Genomic DNA, 22260 nt, shown 5'->3' with positions numbered 1-22260 from the left:
GTCAGAAGGGACCATTATGATCATCTGGTCTGACCCCCTGCATGCTGCAGGCCATAAAACCGTCCCTACCCCTTCCCTGGACTCTGCTGTTGAAGTCCCCAATCCTGTTTTTAGTGACTGCAATCGGCAGAGACCCTCCTGCTAGAGATCCCTGCCCCATGCTGCGGAGGAAGGCGAAAAACCTCCAGAGGCTCAGCCAATCTGCCCTGGAGGAAAATTCCTTCCCGACCCCAAATGTGGCGATCAGTAAGACCCCGAGCATATAGGCAAGAGTCTCCAGCCCGACCCCGTTAGCCATTATACTATTTACCCACCATTGCTTGGCTTTCCTTGACTACTATGTTTTACCATTAAACCATTCCCTCCATAAACTTATCTAACTTTATCTTAAAACCAGACAGGTCCGTCGCCCCCACCGTTTCCCTCGGTAGGCCGTTCCAATATTTCACCCCTCTGACGGTCAGAAACCTTCGTCTAATTTCAAGTCTGAACTTCCCCACGGCCAGTTTGTATCCATTCGTTCTGGTATCCACGTTAGTACTAAGCTGGAATAATTCTTCTCCCTCCCTTGTATTAATCCCTCTAATATATTTAAAGATAGCAATCATATCCCCTCTCAGCCTTCGCTTTGTCAGACCAAACAACCCAAGCTCCTCTAGTCTCCTTTCGTACGACAGCTTTTCCATTCCTCTGATCATCCTAGTGGCCCTTCTCTGCACCCGTTCCAGTTTGAGTTCATCTTTTTTAAACATGGGAGACCAGAACTGCACACAGTACTCCAAATGAGGTCTCACCAGCGTCATACTTCACTACTCTTCTTATTGACCAAGGCCATCGGAACAATCCACTCTAAGGTGCTGCACACATACTACATTTTAAAATAAATATAGAGAGAGGTTATTCAAGCTCACTGCAGGCTCAGTTAGAAATAGAAATCCTGACCTCCTTAAAGTTAGTGGGCATTTTGCCATTGACATCACTTGGGCCAGGATTTCACCCCAGTCTCTAATGTGGCAGCTCAGGTCAAATCTTTCAGATTGATTGTTCTAGTTGTGGTTATCCAGTCTCTACGCTTTTAACTACACTCCTCTCCCAGAGGCAGGCTGTAACTTTGTTGCAATAAGGTCAGACACAAAGCAAGTATCTAATGCAACAAAGAATCTTACACAGTAATCATTTAATAAAATGAAGCCTTTTTCAGAAATAATGAAGACATCTATAGTATCTTGGGAATTAAATAGAACAATAACTGGGCATCTGGTGAAAACAACGTCATCTGTCTAAAAAGAAGGTGTATGCTGGGTAAGCTTTTACATAATTCAAGGAAGAAAATTAGAACAGTAGATTGTCTCTCAGGAGTTTTAAATCCAATTCCCACCTCTGCCATAGATTTCTTCTGTGACCTTGGGAGAGTCATTTAATCACCCAGCTCCACAAATCTATTTAGATTCCTAACCCCCACTGAAATCAAGGGAAGTTACGAGCCTAATTTTTTATGTGGGTTTGTTTAATCTGGAGAAGAGAAGACTGAGCAGGGAAATAACAGTTTTCAAGTATGTAAAAGGATGTTACAAGGAAGAGAGTGAAAAATTGTTCTCCTTAACCTCTGAGGATAGGACAAGAAGCAATGGGCTTAAATTGCAGCAAGAGAGGTTTAGGGTGGAAATTAGGAAAAACTAATTTACTGTCAGGGTAGCTAAGCACGGGAATAGTTTACCTAGGGAGGTTATGGAATCTCTATTATTGGAGGTTTTCAAGAACAGGTTAAAGAAACACCTGTCAGGAATGGTCTAGTTCAGGGGTCAGCAACCTTCGGCACTTGGCCCATCAGGGTAGTTCGCTGGCAGGCCTCAAGACATTTTGTTTACGTTGACCATCCACAGGCACAGCCTCTCATAGCTGCCAGTGGTTGGGGTTCGCATCCTGCAATTCCCATTTGCCAACCCCCGGTCTAGTTATTCCTTAGTCCTGCCTTGAGTACAGGGGACAGGAGTAGACGAGCTATTGAGGTCACTTCCAGTTGTACACGTCTATGACTCTATGATCTGGGCCAAAGTGCCTTAGTTCCCCATGTGTTAGAATAGTATTTTTCCTGTCCAGTTAATTAATATTGACATTTACTCACAATGTACACATAAGTCATCTTTGGGCACGGCTGGTCAGAGGAACCAAAATGGTTCCCACTAATGCAGCTGCACCAAGGGGCAGGAAATAACCTTTCATTGCATAAGAGTTTCTACTTGAAAATCTTAATACAAAAGTTGAAAGTAAGCAAAAAAAGAGGTGTTAATGAGTCATTTCTTAATACAGAAAAGATAGTCACAGGCATTTTATCGTGCATCAATTATTATAATCTGTTTAGCTAAACATCGTCTATCCTTGGACACCAGGAGCTACAGGAGGTTACAATACAAACCTATCCCTAATACAGCCAGAGGTCAATTGACACAGGATTGCCGAATGCTATGGTTTCTGTGCAATGCTCTTATGATTATTTACATTAAAATATCACAAAGTACAAGAAAATGCATCATTCTACAAGGGACGGTGTCTAATGTTCTGGGTTATTCTAGGGAGCCAGCAAGGTTGCATTTTTCTTGCAGATCCATCTGTGCGAAATCAGGCATTTCTCAGGGTGTAACTTCTCCTTGTTGAAAGCAGAACAGTTTTTGCCATCTCCAGTTCCATTTACCATCACCCTAAAGAGAAAACAAAAGCTGCTCACTGAGAGGTCAGCTCAGAATTTGGTAATGAATGAAAAGACAGGAACAGAGTTTGGGAGGAGGGATCCAGGGTTTTTTACTTTTGTGTGTGTGTGTTTTTTTCTTATGCGGCTAGACTGGCATATGCAGGCTCATTGCAATCCATTTGATTGGACAGATGGGATTTGCACAAGGATTCACAGAGAGCAGACACTGGTAGGAGGAATTCAGAGGTCCTCATTTCCATGAACTTTATCAGCAAGAGGAGGAAAACCCTTCCACAAAGGAGAAATGGTGAGTCTTAATAGTGAGGAGGTGGGGAGGAGTTTTCAGCTTCATGAATCCAAATGTTTGGTCTGCATGACAGACCAGAGAGTCAACCCAAGTGGTCCCACTCTCCAATAACCTCTGGTTCATACATGTTGGAAGTTTGCAGGTGGGTTTGAGGCATAACCTGGAGTCCAAGTGCGATCTAATACTAACAGCAGGCAGCATCAGGGTCACTTTCAAGTACTTACAGGCCTCACTTGATGGACACTAATTGAGGCTGGTGGGACTGTGGTGACCCTGGCCACATAATACATTGGTCAAATATGAACACAGAAAATCCCCAGGCACTCAGCACATTCTTTGGTTTGTGCCATTGCCAGACGTGGTTGAAAAATTTTTCAAGTTACAAATTATTTTTGTACGTTTTTAAACCATTTGAATAACTGTGCCCCTGCAGTGCCCACTGCACTTCCATATGTATCAGTGCACCTTATTCTCCCAGCTCGGGTATCCTCACCTTGCCCAGAGCCACCTGATTTCCAAAGAAGAGAATAAAGGGATCATCAACTTCACTTTGATGCCAAGTAAGGTCCTGTCTAGGGAAGAGGCTGCTTTGTGCAGTTGTAACTACACCAGTGTAGCTGCACTAGTACAAACCTCAGAGATGAAATCCTGGTTCCACTGAAGTCAATGGGAGTTTTGCATTCCTGTTGATGTCACAGGGATGAAGATTTCTCCCCACGTGGAAGCCCCAAGGTAAACTCCACAAATACAAATCACTTTTCTTTTTCCTCTGGTGCCACATGATTACACTAGAGCTGTGTCTAGACTGAAGTATTTGGTCCTGTACTTTTGTTCCTATAATTTCTAATCAACAATTAATTAGCGTGATGGTACATGCTGATGTAGACACTCCATAAACACTTGTTCCTAGAGTTCAGTGTAGGGTGACCCAAGACCAGCAGGAACAAATGTTTGTACAGTGTCTACACTAACATGTATAGTTGTGTAACTTGAATTGAGTTAATTGGCAATCAGTTAACTTAAGTTACAATGTGGCCATAACCTTAGTACAAACAAGCCCTAGAGGTTTTTCATGGGGCTGCTATACAGACCTAGCAAAACTTCTACAAAACAGCCCCAAAACGATTGTGTAGATAGGGCCTAAGCAGCAATGGAATGCAGTGATTTGAAATTGAGGATCAGGCCTTCATGCAGCATCACCAGCACCACTGCTTTCTAAAGACTGTGACTATATGTGGAACAGGTCATACTGGAGACTTTGAAATCTAAGCTGGAACTAAATATGTGCCTTCAATCACAGTACTAGCTCTGTGCTTTGGGAATTACTTAGCTGGGAGCTATGGGGTCAGAGCTGTATCTGCATTTATATTAATGTAACTTAACATTTATAGAAAAGAAAAATCCACCCACAAGCTCAGCCTGTGCCCTTCTAACTGGGAGACACCAAGCCACATCCATCTTCCCTCTTTCTCTTGAAAGTTCAATCCAATCCAGAAATATTTCTTTTCTGTTCTGGTTGCTATAAATTCCTGTGGATTAAACAGAAATACATTACACACTGATGGGGCATTTCAGCTCTGCCTCATTCTTCATGCAATCACATACCCATTTTGACCTGAGACCGAAATACATGTGAAAGACAAGGACTCAGCCAGACCTGTAACTGGTTTGGTTGGAACAGCCTTAGGGCACATGGCAATCCTTATAGCTGCTTTTTCCAAAAGTCTTGCATTTGGGAGAACATAAGAGTTGCTTAAAACAGCCAGACCCCGAGTGAACTGCCAGACATGAAAATCAGGCATTTTTTACCTTGCAGAGGGAATCTACCCTCTACATTTCCAAAGGGAGACTAGGCAGGTCCTCAACAGCATGAAACTCACACTCAACAGCAAAGCAAAGCCTTTCCTGCATTAGCAGACTGTGAAAAAGCCGTGATCGCGCCCCCAACCTCCTCCCAGATCACAACTTATTCTGCTTTCTACATTTGCACCTGAAGCACCTCCCCATCTGCCTCACGCAGACCCAGGGAAGCTCACTGAATTGGTAGAGCAGCTTTTCAGTAATCGATCAGAGGACTGATGGCAGCCAGAGGGAAGAAAGGCCAGGCCCTGCTCCCTCTTGGCGTCTTCCCAAGTAGGCTCTTGTTTGTGGGGAAATAAAGGCCCATTCACAGACAGTTTCCCAGGGAGAGCCTGCTTGGTCAGAGGTTCTGATAAAACCTAGGGTATATTTGTATTTTTCAGTCAAGTGTCTGAATGACATGGAGGGTTTGCTGATTGCTGGGTACTGTGTGGGATGTTCCCAGACTTACCATCTCAGCCTCATCTTCAACAACAAGCAGCTGTGATTTCCTGCCTGAACAATTTCGCATACTGGCATCCCAGGTCCCCGATTGCTCTGAGAAGTAGTAACATCTCCCCCTGTGCAGCATCCACCCTGGGGGGCAGAGCAGACACTCGCTTCTTCCTGGGGGTAGGAGGGTAAAGAAGATCATTACCCAGCATCACAAATGGTTTAATTACTCCCATCACATATTGCGGGGAAGCAAATAGCTTCCCAGTTCATATCAGTACATTTTGGAAAATTAAATATTCTTGGTGCAATGTCACAGCTGTCAGTTGTCTTGCATTTTACAGTGTGTCTTACATTCCACTAATTATCATTGAATGGGTTCAATGCTCATTTAGGGAACCATTGCTTAGAGCAAAGTGATGTCGTGCATGCTCCCCCGTCTAACTGTGAAACTGGTGCTTTTGTTTCCTGTGTGCCTCAAGTTTGCCTTTCTAGGAGCCTGAAGGCAGTAGCTGCCATTTTGTTCTCAGTTGTTGAGATGCAGCCTGTGATGGTTCTTGCTTGTTCAGTTGTTTTCCCTTAACCTGAAATACTGATATATAGATACTCGGTCATAAGCCGATTCATTTATAAGCCGACTCCCCCAAGATGGATAAGTAAAAATGGAAATTTTTTATGACCCATTCATAAGCTGACCCTATAATTCAGGGGTTGGCAAACTTTGGCTCCTGGGCCATCAGGATAAGCCGCTGGCAGGCCGAGATGGTTTTTTTACCTCGAGCATCCACCGGCACAGAGGTAAACCTAAGTAAACAAAGTGTCCCGGCCCACCAACTGCTTACCTTGATGGGCCAGGACAGCAATTGGTGGGGAAATTTTTGGGGTGGGGGAGAAGCTGGGGGTCAGGGGAGTAACCCCTGTGACCACCCCCACGTGACCCCACCCCTAGCCTGGAACCCCTACACTCTCCCCATTCCATCCCTTCTCACCTTAGCTGGGGCGGGCCAGGGTAGGATGTCTCTGGCCTGGCCAGAACTGCTCCGGCAGTCTGGGCGGTGCGGCCACAGCATGCTGCAACGGCCCGGGAGTCATGCTCCGGCGGGTGGGCTAAGCAGCGTGGCCGCAGTGTGCTCCAGCAAGCAGGGCTGGGTGGTGCGGCCGCAGCATACCGGCCCTGGAGCTGCAGCTGCTTCTGAGACTGGGGGGAGAGCAGCGTGGCCAGAAGTGGAGAGACTCTGGCCCCACCTCTTCCCTTCTGGCTCTGCTGACTGTGCTGCCTCTCCTTGCTCCCTGTGTTGGGGGGAGGGGCTGTGTCCCACCTCTCCCCCTCTCTATACCCGTTCATACGCTGACCCCCTTCTCCGATGCTTCCCTTTTTTACTAAGAAAATGTAACTTATGAACAAGTATATATGGTAAATCAGTGACCTAAATATTGTTTGTGTGTGTGTGTGTGTGTGTGTGTGTAAGACAGGATTCTTTTTTCTTTGTATCTTAGTAGCTCCTAATGGCTTGAGAAAGGGCCCCTCTGAGTTGTAACATGGTCCCTGCCATGAAAATCCTACAATCTAATGTGATGAGTAGAGGATGGGGAACAACAACAAGCTCAGAGCAAGTGACATAGCAGAGAAGAAGTCTCCTCATTGAAAAAAGAAGAATAGAAAAGGTAAAGTTGCCACTTATGCAAATGCGATCAGTTTCCAGTTAAATAAAGGAAAGGGAGAATTTGGATAATCTATTCTGAGAGTAGAACAGGCTTCTTATGCCACTACTACTGAAGAGTGATACAAGAAAAAAATAGTTTTCCTACCTCTGGTGGGGAAATGACACTAAAAACATGTTTTCCACAGAAACTGGGTGCGTAGTAATGAATCTGGTGAAGACCAGGGTGAGGCTGTTGTGTTGTGTCAGGCTGCTGGGTTCAGAGCGCTGAACCAGGGCTGCACAGTGCGCACACACTCAGGAGCTGCATGTGTGTTTGCTGGCTGTTGGTGTCTGGCCTGTGAGCCACAGCAGCAGAGCATTAAAGGCACCCAGGGTGACATGGCAAGAAGTGACACAACCTCTCACTGGTCTGAATAATTGCAACCCAAATGTCACACCCTCCCTGGGTATTGAAAGACACAGAAAATGTACTTCCTTCTAACACAGCCCTTGTCTAGGCAAAGGGGGAACCTAGACTTTAACTTGACCAGTTCAACACGTGTTAAGGGAACCCGGCCTTGTCTAGCCTAGACCTCCAGAGTGTGTTGGTTACAAGTGTTAGCTTGAACATGGTACCAGCATACTTTAGATCCTAGTCTACAGAAGGTCACAGTGAACAAGTAACTTTATTAGAATAAGGGAAACAGTATTATCCCTAAAACTACACTCATTCTCTTTCTCCTTCACCATAGGAGCTTCGGTTTAGAACCTTCCCTAGCCCACTCCTGCTTGGCTTCCTGCTACAGAATTAAGCAAAATATTTGCATTATAAAAATATTTAATAACAAGTAATTATCACCAAATTATAGATCTAGTGCAATAAGGCTACATGTCATTTGGTAAAGGGCCCAGGCTGCCAAAGTCCTTCCCTCTCCTTGCAAAGAGTGTTTGGCCTCTTGGGGTTCTCTTACAGGAAGCTGTAAGGCAGCGGTTTTCATTTGAGGACCCCTTTGGAAATTTGGAATGGAGGTGCGGACTCCTTTGGAAATCTGTTGTCTGGGCTAGTCTTCACTTACCGGCTGGTCCGGCGGCACGCCATCGATGTTCTGGGATCGATTTATCGCGTCTGGTTAAGACGCGATAAATCGATCCCGGATCGATCCCGGAAGTGCTCACAGTCGGCGCCGGTACTCCAGCTCGCCGATAGGAGTACGCGGCGTCGACGGGGGGAGACTTCCGGCCGCGTCTGGACCGCGGTAAGTTCGGACTAAGGTACTTCGAATTCAGCTACGTTATTAACGTAGCTGAATTTGCGTACCTTAGTCCGAAGTCCGGACTAAGTGGGGACCAGGCCTCTGTGTGTGTATGTATATGTGTATATATATATAGCTGAATTCTGTTCAGTCAGTTTTCAATCTAAGGCTACATCTACACTACGGGGGGGGGGGGGGGGTCGATTTAAGATACGCAAATTCAGCTACGCGAATAGCATAGCTGAATTCGACGTATCGCAGCAGACTTACCCCGCTGTAGGGACGGCAGCAAAATCGACCTTTGCGGCTTCCCATCGACGGCGCTTACTCCCACCTCCGCTGGTGGAGTAAGAGCGTTGATTCGGGGATCGATTTCTACCCGCCGATTCAGGCAGGTAGTGTAGACCCAGCCTAAGTCTTTTGCAGACTCCTTAAACGTAGTCTGTGGACCCCCAGGTTTCCATGGACCAGAGGTTGAGAATCACTGCTCTAAGGTATCTAATGTCATTTTTAAAAGTAGCCCTGCACATTCCAGTTCTATTCCAAGCACAGGGTATGTATCAATAATTATAATTACTAACTAGGAATTGTAAATATTGGTTCAAATATATCTTCAGGGCCAGATTTTGATACTCTTATTCAACCTGAGTAGTACCTTCCTCTGTGAGCCGTTCCATTGATTTCAACAAGGACTGCTCCTACAGTAAAGAAGCCAGATTCTGGCCCGTAACATTTTCAGGTTGTTATAGAAGAGGGAAGTTAACAAACAGCAGAAGGGAAGACACTGCACAGTTAGAGAGGGGCTGTAACTCCTCACCCTCTCTATCTTCACACAGATTGTCCATTAATCCATTGATTGTCATCGAGCATGTCCCTGTGCATGGAGATTCCCCTGAAGATGTAGTGTTTTCATTGCAGGTTGTCCTGAGCATGGACGGGCTCTTACAATTTCCCTTCCAGACTTGAATGCAAAGGAAGACAACATGGTTAATAGGAGCATCAATAATATGCAGTCTTGGTATCTGAGAGTCAGAAAACACAGTTCTATTACAGAGAACATAGTCAGTGAGGACATCAGCTTGCAAAGGGACTAAAAATAGGTTTGTGCCTTTTTTGTTGGGTTATAATATATCAAGAAGGCCTGGTATTTTTTTCTCTTTGTTGTTTTTTGTTTAAATTTGATTTGTTTTCCCTGCTTGTTTCCTCCATAAGAAATGCAGGTCTAGCCTACTTTGGTGGAGAATAGGTACGGTTATGACACTACATGTACTACAGCTATAAATCTGATTAATTGAAAAGAGAAATCAGTTTGATTCTGACTGTCTAGAATTCTGTTTTTTCTTTTATTAGCCCCCATTTAACCTAAGCACATGAGAGTAAATCTCATTAACAAATATCCAACATCTCAATCTTTAATTTAAAGGATGAGAAGCTACCTTCCTACATAGCGGAATCAGCACAGAAATCCTCCAGCAAAAACAACGAAGTCAAAATTGATAATCCTGATAGTTCTAAAGTAACAAACAAGCAGTAAAAATCCACTACGAACCCTTTCAGGGCTTATAGTTATTTTAATAGTTTAAAAACATACAAGAAAATAATATGTAACTTGAAAAATTATTCAACCATATCTGCCAGTGGCGCCACCTAAGAATGTGATGAGTGCTTAGGGATTTTCTGTGTTCATATCTGACCAATGAATTATGTGCACAGGGTCTCCACAGTCCCACCAGCCCCAATTAGTGTCCATCCAGTGAGGCCTGTAATTACTTGAAAGTGACCCTGATGCTGCCTGCTGTTAGTAGATCACACTTGGACTCCAGGTTATGGCTCAAACCACCTGCAAACTTCCAATGCGTGTGACCCAGGTGTAATTGGAGAGTGGGGCCACTTAGACTAGAGGGTCAACCCATAATGCTTATTTAAATCTCAAAACGATGTAAAAAGCAGGACAACTCTTTCCCCCCTTTTGTCTGTCACCTATAAAGACCTAGTTAGTGGGGATGTAGAGTTAAGCTAAAAGGAGCTCTTAGGCCAAAGAATATAATAGTCATGCTATCAGAGCATTCACAATATTGAAGACTAGTGTTGAGAGAGAGAAAGGGGTTAGTTTTTAACCTCATTCCCCACTATACCCCAAAGCAGAAAGAGACATACCTTTTAAGTTTCACATTCATAGAACTGCTGATTCACCAAAGCACTTAAGCATGTGCTTAACTTTAATCACACACTAATGTTTCATGGAGGTCAATGGGATTTAAGCATGTGTCTAAAATTAAGCTTTGTTGAACAAGGATGCTTTGCTGGAGCTATTCAGGTGCAGAGAATGGCTACTAGGATGATCCGAGGAATGGAAAACCTACCTTATGAGAGGAGACTCAAAGAGCTTGGCTTGTTTAGCCTAACCAAGTGAAGGCTGAGGGGAGATATGATTGTTCTCTATAAACACATTGGAGGGATAAATACCAGGGAGGGAGAGGAGAGTTCAGCGCCAATATGAAAACAAGAACAAATGGATATAAACTGGCCATCAACAAGTTTAGGCATGAAATTAGATGAAGGTTTCTAACCATCAGAGGAGTGAAGTTCTGGAACAGCCTTCCAAGGGGAGTAGTGGGGGCAAAAAACCTAACTGTCTTCAAGACTGGACCTGATAAGTTTATGGAGGGGATGGTATAATGGGACTGCCTACAATGGCATGTAGCCCACCTGTGACTGCTAGCAGCAAACATTTCCAATGGTGGGTGATGGCACACTAGATGGGGAGGGCTCTGAGTTACTACAACAAATTATTTCCCAGGTGTCTGGCTGGTGTGTCTTGCTCACATGCTCAGGGTCTAACTGACCACCATATTTGGGGTCTGGAAGGAATTTTCTCCTGGGTCAGACTGGCAGAGACCCTGGGGGTTTTCACCTTCTTCTGCAACATGGGGTCACTTGCAGGTGTAAAGTAGTGTAAATGGTGGGTTCTCTGTAACCTGAAATCTTTACGTCATGATTTGACGACTTCAGTAACTCAGCCAGAGGCTAGGGGTCTATTACAGGAGTGGGTGGGTGAGGTTCTGTGGCTTGCAATGAGCAGGACGTCAGATTAGATGATCATGATGGTCCCTTCTGGGCTTAAAGTCTATGAGTCTACACAAGCTAATGATTTGCCCAAGGAAATTAAACAAAGAAAACTACCTTATGGTTCAGTGTCACAAAGTCAAGGCTGGCAATTTCATCTTATGAATATAGAAATTCAAAAGTTAATTTTCTCATAGGTCACTGAAATCCCCCACATAGCGCATATACAGTATCTCTGATTACTAGATAGTTTGTTAACTATTCACCTTCATAAATATTCTATGTGTGAAATAACAGTAAATGTCCCTGTGGAAACATTAATATTTGAATTTTCTGATTTATGTGTTTAACTTGTCACCCATAATATTACATTAATGTCAATTATTTTTTACATGTAATATCCTCTTGGTGAGGTTTAAACATGCATATAGCTGAATGAATGAAGCAAAAGTTGTCATCTGGAAAGTGGCACTCACAGAAAGTGATTAGAACAGCCAGCAAAACCAGTGTGATAAGCCCCAGGACTAGCGCAACATAGAACCAGATTGAACACTGGGAGCCAGGACCTGCAAAAAAGAAAAACAAAAGAGTTGCTTTGGAGGAAATTGCAATTTAAGCCCTCACATGGGTAGCATGTTCATTGCCACATTGGCTTCAGATATCGGTCAGTTTCTAACCAGGTGCTGAGATAGAATTATTTTTAGACTGTCAATTTCTAAGTGAAAGGAAACATCTTTACTTGTTAGCATTTTACACCCACTTTGCACAGGTGTAAATGGACCACAAAGGGCAAGATAGGGAAGAATCAGACTCTGGGACAAGGACCTTGGAGTGAATGTTTCCCAGGATGACTGGGACCCCAAGGAACTCAATTGCTTCCTATAACAGGATCATAGCATTGGTAGCGGAAGGGAATGCTGTAAATGTCACAGATCATAAAATACTACATGAAAATTCATTCAGCCCATATGATGAGGACCATCCACACATAGCTTTCTTCCATGTAGTGGGAAGGGGAAGGGATCAGTTGTTTCTGTGGCACTGGGGTTCCACTGTGATTTTTGGCAAGTTGGATGCAGGGCTGTTCGCACGCCAGTGCCAAACAGATTACTTGAAAAAGGTAACAGCCCCAGGTTGAACCACCCTTCCTGTTGCCCCCTCTGGAGTGAATCGCTGCCCTTTTAGGCAAGTCCTAGTAATGAAGTACCAATGGAACCACACATCCAGAGAACTAGGGAATGGTATACAGGAGAGGACAAGGACCTTAATACCCTGAACCTATGCCACAGACAGAGATCCTGAGATATGCATCGAGTAGTGGGCTCTGGGGGAATGAATTCTCTTCTTTTTCCCCTGGGGGGTAAACTTGCCATCCCACCAATAGGACACCTTAGGAAAATCTCCATGAAGAGTTGCTGTGGAGTTTTCCTCCCCTAATGTCTAACCCTCGTTTCTTCAGAGGATGTGCTGTGGGGTCACTGTCATTTGGACTGAAAACTGGTTCATATGACTATATAGAAAGGATAATGGTCCCACACTAAAGTCTTTGTTAAAGTGCAGCTAAGGTTGAAGGTTCATATCAGAGTATTGAGAGTCCTGCATTTAGGATGGAAGAATCCCATGCACTGCTACAGACTAGGGACCAAGTGGCTAGGCAGCAGTTCTGCAGAAAAGGACCTAGAGGTTACAGTGGACGAGAAGCTGGATATGAGTCAACAGTGTGCCCTTGTTGCCAAGAAGGCTAACAGCGTTTTGGGCTGTATACGTAGGAGCATTGCCAGCAGATCAAGGGATGTGATCATTCCCCTCTATTTGGCATTGGTGAGGCCTCCTCTGGAGTATTGTGTCCAGTTTTGGGCCCCACACTACAAGAAGGATGTGGAAAAATTGGAAAGAGTGCAGCAGAGGGCAACAAAAATGATTAGGAGATTGGAGCACATGATTTATGAGGAGAGGTTGAGGGAACTGGGATTATTTAGTCTGCAGAAGAGAAGAGTGAGGGGGGATTTGATAACTGCTTTCAATTACCTGAAAGGGGGTTCCAAAGAGGATGGATCTAGACTGTTCTCAGTGGTACCAGATGACAGAACAAGGAATTCTGGTCTCAAGTTGCAGTGGGGGCAGGAGTGCAGCCAGCTTTTTTGCCGCCCTAAGCGGCGGAAGGTCCCACCCCCGAAATGCCGCCCCCGACAGAGGTGGCAGAAGGTCCTGCCCCCAAAATACCTCCGACGACCGGGGCGGCCAAAGATCCGGCTGCCACGGTCGCCGCCCCCCATAGGTTAGCACCCTAGGTGACCACCTAGGTCGCCTAATGGGTTGCGCCGGCCCTGAGTGGGGGAGGTTTAGGTTGGATATTAGGAAAAACTTTTTCACTAGGAGGGTGGTGAAGCACTGAAATAGGTTACCTAAGGAGGTGGTGGAATCCCCTTCCTTAGAGGTTTTTAAGGTCAGGCTTGACAAAGCCCTGGCTAGGATGATTTAGTTGGGGATTGGTCCTGCTTTGAACAGGGGGTTGGACTAGATGACCTCCTGAGGCCCCTTCCAACCCTGATATTCTATGATTCCATGATTCTAAAGGGGGCACTCACCTCTTGAGCACCTCTGAGCAGCTTGGTGTGGTACCACAGCCCTTTCCTCACCCCTGGTGCTCCCTGCAGCCTGCAGGACAACCTTGATGGGTTTTCAGTGGTTTGGCCTTCTGGCCAAGTCACAAAATTGAAATGAACCCCTTGTGGGGTATTAAAGATTCCAGTAAACAAACAGGCTATTTGCCCTCACTAGGATCTTCAACCTGGCTCTGGGCCCTTTACATCATTCAGGCTCGCAACTGAGCCCTGCCCCCTTCTTGGGGCTTACACTACTTTATCTGTGGCTGGTGGAGGAACCCAGGCCACCCACTGCTCTGGTTTCCAGCCCAGGGATCCTACACACAGCAGCCATGTATCGCTCCCCTCAGTCCTTCATTGCTGTTTTCTTGGGCCTCTTCCCACCTTGCCCCTTTATCTCCAGCCCTATCTCAGGTCCAGCATCCCCAGGTCCTTCTCCCTCTCTGATCCCAGCTATGCAAATTCAGCCCAGCATGAATGCTGTCTGATTGCTGGGCTACTTCAGCCAGGTACAAACCCACTTCTTCCCTCCTCCTCTCCCAGCCAGGAGCTAAACTGCTAAAGCCAGGCAGCCCTTTTTATTTGGGCCAGCATGGCCCCTGATTGGGTATTATTAGCCCCTTTGGCCTTGGAGGACCAGGTCTCTGTGGTTTCCAAAATGGCTGCTCCAGAGAGTCCTCTTTAGGCAAGTTTGTAGAAGTCACCTTCAGTACTGTTCTTCTCCCAGCTTGCTACTTCTTGGGGTGGGGGTAGTAGGACTGTGGGGGACACAATGACCGAATACACCCTGTCACAATATGTCCACCTTACAAGAGTGTTCTAGTTATAACACAAACCCAAAGATTAGAAACCCAGGAAATTCAGGGTTGAGGTTGTATTCCCACAACAAGCCACAGAGTCACACTCAGATAACCACCAGGCCTCTAGCCCTGCCTCCTTAGAGTGTCACAATGTAGTATTCTCATAATGTTCACTTTGTAGTTCAGTTTAAAGTATTCTGTGAGCCATCTGACCTGCACTCAGTGCTGTTCAGGACTAGGAGGTGGGGTAAAGATGGCTTACAATACAAATAGTAGGTGAAACTCTGCGTATAAAATGGTCTCACCAGGGTAACTGTGGCCACTCAGGTACTGGGAGTGTCACTGCAATGGAGCAAATGAGTTGTGATTTTGATAAGATTGCATAATAAACAAGGTGCTTAGATGCCTAGAGTCAGAACGGCAGTAAACCAAACCCCAGTCCAATACATTATATTGATTAATTTTTGAATGTTCTCATTAAAAATCTGTTTTATTTTAAGGCACTTCCCTCCTCCCATTTTTCAGAAACAGAGCACAAAAGAATTTCAGAAAATCAGAAAATGCCAGTTTAAACTACTTTTGAAACTGCGTTCACCACAGAGCTGTTGCAGGGCTCATTAAGCCAGTGAATAGACATGACACCATTTAAAATGTTGAAATAATTTCTATACATGATTTATAATTTAGAGATTCTCAGCAATATTGTTTAACAGTTTTCTAACATAATAAAGAATAAATCTCTAATAACTAAAAATGCCACCCCAACAAATACCCACAATACCAGAAGGGGAAGTCTCTGATCTGCTGGTCCTTTCAGATTTACGATGCACACGCAGTTCAGCATATGTGATTCCTGTAAAGAGCAAGGAAATGCTGACAATGTTGGATATGTGAACCATTAAACAGAGACATCATTACAAGAATCAGTCTATCTGCAAAGTGCACATGTTCCCTACAGTGCTGGCTCGGCTTCATTACTGCTAAAAACAATGGCTAGATTATACCTGAGACTACACGTCTATGCAGAGGAGTAATGGGGGAGTAAGAATCTGCCTTACACCCCTGCATGAACTACCTGAATCTTGGAACAGTTGGATAAGCAGTGTGTGTGTGCAGGAGGGGAGGGAGAATGGGTGAATCCTTGGCTGTGCCCACAACAAACTGGCTGACACAGTTGAGTCAACTCAGGAGGAGTCACAAATTGTGCTGGTATACGCCAGCATAAAATTACCACCCCCTTGGAGTAAGGGGGAAGCAGAGAGGGAATTGTGCCTCAGAGAAGTGTCTGTGAGACATCACAGCTCCCCGGGCTACTCCTGGTAGTTTATGCACCAACCTTTGTGCAGGGCTATGTCACTAGTGGGTATTAGACACTGAATATTACACTAATCCAATGTCAGGGACTAGATAGATTAAGTAGAGGCGGTCAAACATTGATTGTCAAAACATTTTTCAGTGAGAAATGGGTTTCTGAAATTTCAGTTTTTGTCAAAAGATTTCAAGTGTCCATTTAAAAAATGAACCTCACAAAACTAAATATTTTTCTTTTTTTGCCACCAAACACCTCCTCCCCTCCCCTACCAAAATTGCAAAACATTTTGACAAAAAAGTTTTGTCTTCTTTGAAATCTTTTGTGGAAACAAAATACATTTTTTCAACTAGGTCTAATATTAGGTTCTGTCCAGGAAAATTCAATACCAAAAAAACCCACACATGATTAGCCCATGCTATCATAAATAATGAGTTTAAATTTGATACTTCTTTAATCTAAAGCATTTGCTTCCAATCCATGTAGACTGAGAGATATCAAATCTTATCATGGGGTGATCTCGGTACCTTTTTGCTTTGCTCCTTGTCCCAGCTCCCCGTCCTCTCCCTACACTCCAATTCAGAGCTGAATTTGGTGGCAACTATCTTGAAAAGAACCAATAAATATGTACACTTACAACTTGAAACTGTAACTATAAAATGTTATGGAGCGTCAAATCCTAACTGTAGAGTCGCCTGAGATATTAGCTGCTGAAACTTAAGCAGGAGATTAAAATGGTAGCCAAAATAACTCAACTTTAAAGCATGCATGTACCTCAGTTATTAATCATTATTTCAACATTTTGCTGGGTCACCAGATGTTACCTTGGTAAAACATCTTACTAGTTTTACAGAAGATAACATTTGCATCGTTACCCCACTCAGGAAAGGGTGAGATATAAGATGAGGCTTGTGTTGCTGCTGTCATGGGTAGTTTATGGTTTTTATAAGAATACTGTGAATTTAAAGTGTGGTTCCACTTCTGAATAAAAAATGCTGGTTGATGACAAAATAAATTCTTCTTGTTTTTTTGCAGAGCCAACACAACTCAGAGGGAGGTTCCTGCTGTTTATTCCTTTCTGTGTAACATCAAGAGAATAGTTATCTAATTCCAATTAATTACACATGTGAAAACCGTTGATTATAATGTGAGTGCACAAGTGTTGCTGAGGGCAGAATTTGATCAGCAGAACTGGTAATGGTGCATGAAAAGGAAAGGTAATGATGCACGACCTTCAGATAAGCAGTCTAGCAGTTAGAAAAAACATCCAAGCACATTTGATCTGTAGAGTGTTTAATCTGAACTATTCAGACTTTTTACAAAGGTAAATATCACAAGAAAAATATTGGGAAAATGGTTAATAAATGAGGCACATCTACGCTATTAGGTCCCCTGTGTTGTGACTCAGTGGGTGTACAGACATTTTGCTGTTTGTTTTATTCTTTCTTAACTGATTAGTCCAATAAAATGTAGAAAATATGCACATTTATATTTATTATAAATAACTGTAGTTAATTTTTTTCCTTAAAAAAAAAAGTGCAGTTAAGGATGTTTTTCAAATGCTATTGGTCCCAGAAGAATTATACAGATATAATTATTGTACAGAAGAGATTACTCTGATAGTGTTTGCAGGAAGACATTGTTCAAATATATATTTTACTTAAAATCTGAATATTGTTTTATGGTAAAGAAATAATGGAGGCTTGTAAATTTTAAAATTCAGTTGCTGTATAAATAGGAAAACTCATTTAACCATATTGACTTAGAAAAGCTGTAAATATATAAAAAAAATTCCCTCCATCCCCAAATAAATACACATTACTTTTTTTAAATATTAAACACAACTTATCTGGCTGTATGAAAAAAAGTGACTCTGTATCATGGAAACAGAATTTTTCCCAAATAAGTTCATTGCCTGTATTTAAAGAAATCTACATAAAAGAACATTGAAGTTAGAATGCGAAGCCCTCAGAAATCAGCAGATGGCGAAGTCCAGGTTACCTCTGTAACCTGAATTCTACCAGCTACAAACATATCCTTATGTGGCATATAAAAGAGCCCTATCTCACTAGATACAGATCTTCACAGATCATATGCCACATATTAAAAGTGAAATTCCACTCAACTATGTTATACATGCATATGCAAATCCAATGGAGTACTGAGATATTTTTTTCTATTAAATGGAAATTTCTAGTCAGTGTATATACAGAAACATGTGGAGTGTCAATGCAACTTTGGCAGATCCTTAGTTTTGTAGATTCATAGATTTTTAGACCAGAAGGTAGCATTATGATCATCTAGGCTCATCTCCTATATAACACTGGCCATATAATTTCACATATTAATTCCTGTATCAAAGCCCATATCTTGTGGTTGAGCTAGCATATTTTTAGAAAGACATCCAATCTTGATCTAGAGACTTCAAGTGATGGAAAATCCACCACAGCTCTTGGTAAATTGTTTCAATGGTTAACACCCTCACTGTTTAAAATCTGCACGTTATTTCTGGTCTCAATTTAACCAGCTTAAACTTTAAGCCATTGGATTTTGTTATGCCTTTGTCAGATACAATAAAGGGCCATCTATTGTCAGAAATCTTCTCCCCATGTACTTGTATACCAGATCAAGTCATGCTTAGCCTTTTCTTGCATAAACTAAGTAGATTGAACTTTCTAAGTGTTTCACTGTAAGGCAGGTTTTCCAGACCTCAGATTATTCTTGTAGTTCTTTCCTTAACACTTTCCAAATTTTCAACATTCTTCTTAAAATGTGGACATCAGAATTGGACACTGTATTCCAGTAATGGTCTTACCAATGCTGTAAAAAGAGATAATATTATTTCCCAACTTCTACTCAACATTCCCCTGCTTACACATCCAAGAATAGTATTGGTCCTCTTAGCCACAGCATCTCACTGGGTGCTCATGTTCAGCTGGTTATCTACCATTACCCGTATAAGTCTTTCTCAGAATCACTGCTTTCCATAAATTTGTTAGTCTCTAAGGTGCCACAAGTACTCCTCGTTCTTTTTGCTGATACAGACTAACACGGCTGCTACTCTGAAACCTGTCATCCTGAAGGGGGAACTACATTATTTGTTCCTAAATGTATGACTTTGTATTTGAATGTATTAAACACATGAGCCCAGATAAAGTTATTTAGGTGCCTAATTCCCACAGATTTCAATGGGAATTAGAAACACCTAAATATCTTTTAGGCTATTGGACACATTGTTCGAATGCATTCAGCTTATCAAGTCATCCAGATTAGTTTTTAATTATGCGGACAGTTATTATTCACCACTCCACAAATGTGTGTCACTTGCAACCTTTACCAGGGATGATTTTATATTTTCTCCCAGATCATTGACAAATATATTGAATAGCATTGTGCCAAGAACAGATCTTTGGGGCACCTCACTAGAACCCTCCCCCACTTTGGATTATCATAGAGCAAAAAACACCGTGCATGTAAAATACATTTTTTAAAACCCTCATAACTTGGCCAAACCAAAACCAATTTTCATTAAACAACTATATCCCTTCCAAATTGCAGGTTTCCTCCATCTTCTAATGAGTCACAAGAGGTGTTAAAAAAAATTGTTCGCAGAAAATCTCCATTTTCTTCCACCTTTTTTTGCACTTAAAAATGGCTCACCTCTGTTCTTTTCTGTTCTGTTCTTTTCTTTTTTCTTTTCTTTTTCTCAAACTTTCAAAAAAAATTCCTTCTTGACTGAGAGCTTGTGTACCAAATGTCAGCCAAAATATTAAAACTTTAGGGTAGGGATAATTGAACTTAGTAGCACACATTCTGATTCAAATATTAGCATATACTAAATGGATTCAGAATTGGCTAACAGAAAGATCTCTAAAAGTAGTTGTAAATGGGGAATGACCATCAAATGGAAGTGTTCTGCAAGATTGCTACTTGGCCTGACACTATTCAATATTTTTATCAATGACTTAAAAGTAAAATTGAGGGAACGGTAAATAATGATGAAGCAGTCATTCAGAGAGATCTGGATTGCTTGGTAAAATAGACCCATGCAAATAAAATGTGTTTTAGTACACTCAAATGCAAGTTCATAAATCTAGGAACAAAGAATATAGGCCATACCCACACAGCAATTCTGAAAAAGATTTAGGGGTCAGTAGACAAGCAACTCAACATGAGCTCCCAGGGCAATGCAGTGGGGGAAAGGACTAATACTATCCTTGCATGTATAAACTGGGGAGTATTGGGTAGGAATAAAGAGGTGACTTTACCTCTGAGTACAGGATTGGGAAGATCACCACTGGAATACTGTATCTAGTTCTGGTGTCCACATTATAAAAAGGGTATTGAAAAATTGTAGAGGATGCAGAGAAGAGCCACAAAAATGATTCAAGGGCTGGAGAAAATGCCTTACAATTAGAAACTTAAAGAGCTCTATCTATTCTTCTTCTCACAAAGACGACTGAGAGGTGACTTGATTACAATGTATAAGAACCTTTATAGGAAGAAAATATTAAAGGGCTCTTTAATTTAGCAAAGAAAGGCATAATAGGAACCAATGGCTGGAAGCTGAAGCCAGAAAAAGTTAAATTAGAAATAAGGCCCAATTTTTTGTAACAGTGAGGGCAATTAATCACTAGAACAAACTACTAATGGAAGTGGTGGATTCTCCATCTTTTTCTTCATATCAAAACTGGATGCCTTTTGGTAGACAAGGAGTTATTCAGCGCCATAGAGGAGTAACTGGTTGAAATTCTATGGCTTATGTTATATAGGAAGTCAGACTAATAATAATAACCTAGCCCTGTAACATATATTATCGCTATTCTAATTGTACATGCAATTACGATAAATAAATGAAATGAAATTTAAATGATGAGAAATAGTTTTTGTAAATATATATCAAAATATTTTTCCTACCGTTCAGTTACATTAAATCAGAGCTCAACAATCAAGAATCAAACTAGATAGTAAATATATTATTTATTCTAATAATACAGACTGTAAAATTATTACGTCGTTGGTTGCTAATTTAATTAATTAATAGCTATTGTATCCTGAAAACATTATGAAATAGCCAACTTACTCTGAACACTATGTATTTCATATTTACTTCTAATCATTGTAACATATGTTAGTGGCAGTCCATAATTTTCACAAAATGTACTGAAGAATGAATTCATCAATTGTTTTCAAGTGCTGGGAATATTATTCACAAAGAAATATTATCAATGTCAGCTCTTTTCCCCTAATATCCACTTAAACTTTTGTCTTTTATGATAAGTGTATGATATGTTAACAGATTTGATAGTTTGGTTATGGGAAAGTCATTATTTAAAAACCAAATATAAAAGAACTGTGGTCAAATGGGGTCCATTTGATGCCTTCCCTGCAGCAGCAGTGGCTGAACTTTCAACTGTCTTTTGTGATTTTGGGGGGATTATATGCAACGATTTTGCCAGAATTAGCACATTGCAGACATGGTCAAATGCAATAATTGGCCTTTCAGGCTAGCTAATTCTTCAGCTCATGGCTTACTTAAGCCATGGTAACCCTGTGATCAGACTACGACATTTAAAAAATAAACTATTGTTCTGCTAATTTATAATTTAGCAAAAAGTGTATTTTATTCTGTTATTAGAAACTCTGGGCCAGATCCCCAGCAGGGGTAAATGAGCATAACAATGCTGATTTCAATAAAGCTTTGCTGATTGATATCTTCTAAGGATCAGGTACACTGTGTGTGCAATTTTGTCCCCACTGACAAAATGTCATGACAATTATTTAAAATGGCATTTTTTAAAGAAAAGACAACATGCAAATATGAATCTGATATTTTTAAGAATATTTTACCTGGATTCGAAGTCGGAGGAGCAATACATGCTCTTTCCCTGGGTAAAATCTTTACATCTGTGTATGTGACCTGGTTTGCCATTGGTGATAAAAGTCTGTCTGAGTGTTGGAAACAGTTGCTTAACAGAGTGGGTTATATCCTGCATTAATCTCACCTGCCTCCACAGACACATACACACACACACACAGCATGATGGGTCTAGGGAAGGTTAAAAAAAAAAGTTATTTCTGTTAAATGTGGCTTCACAGCTTCCTCTCATTAGGCACTTTTCAGCCATCATTCTGCCTCTTGCAATGTGAGATCTTGCCTTTAGGATAAAACATAAATGACTAAAAGTAGAAAAGGTTTGGGGGTTTTTTGGTCTTGGGAAAACACTTTTTTTTGGCACGATGTAATAAATTGTCTAAGGACTTATCTACACAAGAAAGGACTTGTCTACGCACA

General features: G+C 42.1%; 1 protein-coding gene across 2 annotated transcripts; it reads right to left on the bottom strand.

Moving 5' to 3' along the window:
• Positions 1–1162: 1162 nt before the first annotated feature.
• Positions 1163–21999, bottom strand: LOC112060354 (killer cell lectin-like receptor subfamily B member 1B allele C). 2 transcript variants are annotated; one of them, XM_065572173.1, is made up of 8 exons: positions 21816–21999; positions 15438–15509; positions 14561–14614; positions 11727–11816; positions 9002–9145; positions 5308–5462; positions 4407–4525; positions 1163–2699 (listed from the first exon to the last, which is right to left on the bottom strand). In XM_065572173.1, exons 1-8 carry the CDS (start codon positions 21895–21897, stop codon positions 2570–2572), a joined length of 846 nt encoding a protein of 281 aa, XP_065428245.1. In that variant the 5' UTR covers positions 21898–21999; the 3' UTR covers positions 1163–2569. The 2 variants fall into 2 exon arrangements, with proteins under 2 accessions (XP_065428245.1, XP_065428251.1); XM_065572179.1 differs by lacking the exon at positions 14561–14614.
• Positions 22000–22260: the final 261 nt, after the last annotated feature.

This window comes from Chrysemys picta, chromosome 1, assembly GCF_011386835.1.
Source record: "Chrysemys picta bellii isolate R12L10 chromosome 1, ASM1138683v2, whole genome shotgun sequence".
In the NCBI taxonomy this organism is placed as follows: Eukaryota; Metazoa; Chordata; order Testudines; family Emydidae; genus Chrysemys; species Chrysemys picta.
This window is presented reverse-complemented; position numbering and strand designations above follow the sequence as displayed.

Excerpts from the sequence above, each read along its gene's own strand:
- LOC112060354 (XM_065572173.1), bottom strand. The coding sequence starts at position 21,897 with ATGGCAAACCAGGTCACATACACAGATGTAAAGATTTTACCCAGGGAA. Across the intron at positions 15,510-21,815 it reads TCCTCCGACTTCGAATCCAG|GAATCACATATGCTGAACTG; the intron begins GTAAAATATTCT and ends TGCTCTTTACAG. Across the intron at positions 9,146-11,726 it reads GGCTGTTCTAATCACTTTCT|TCTGGAAGGGAAATTGTAAG; the intron begins GTGAGTGCCACT and ends TTTGCATTCAAG.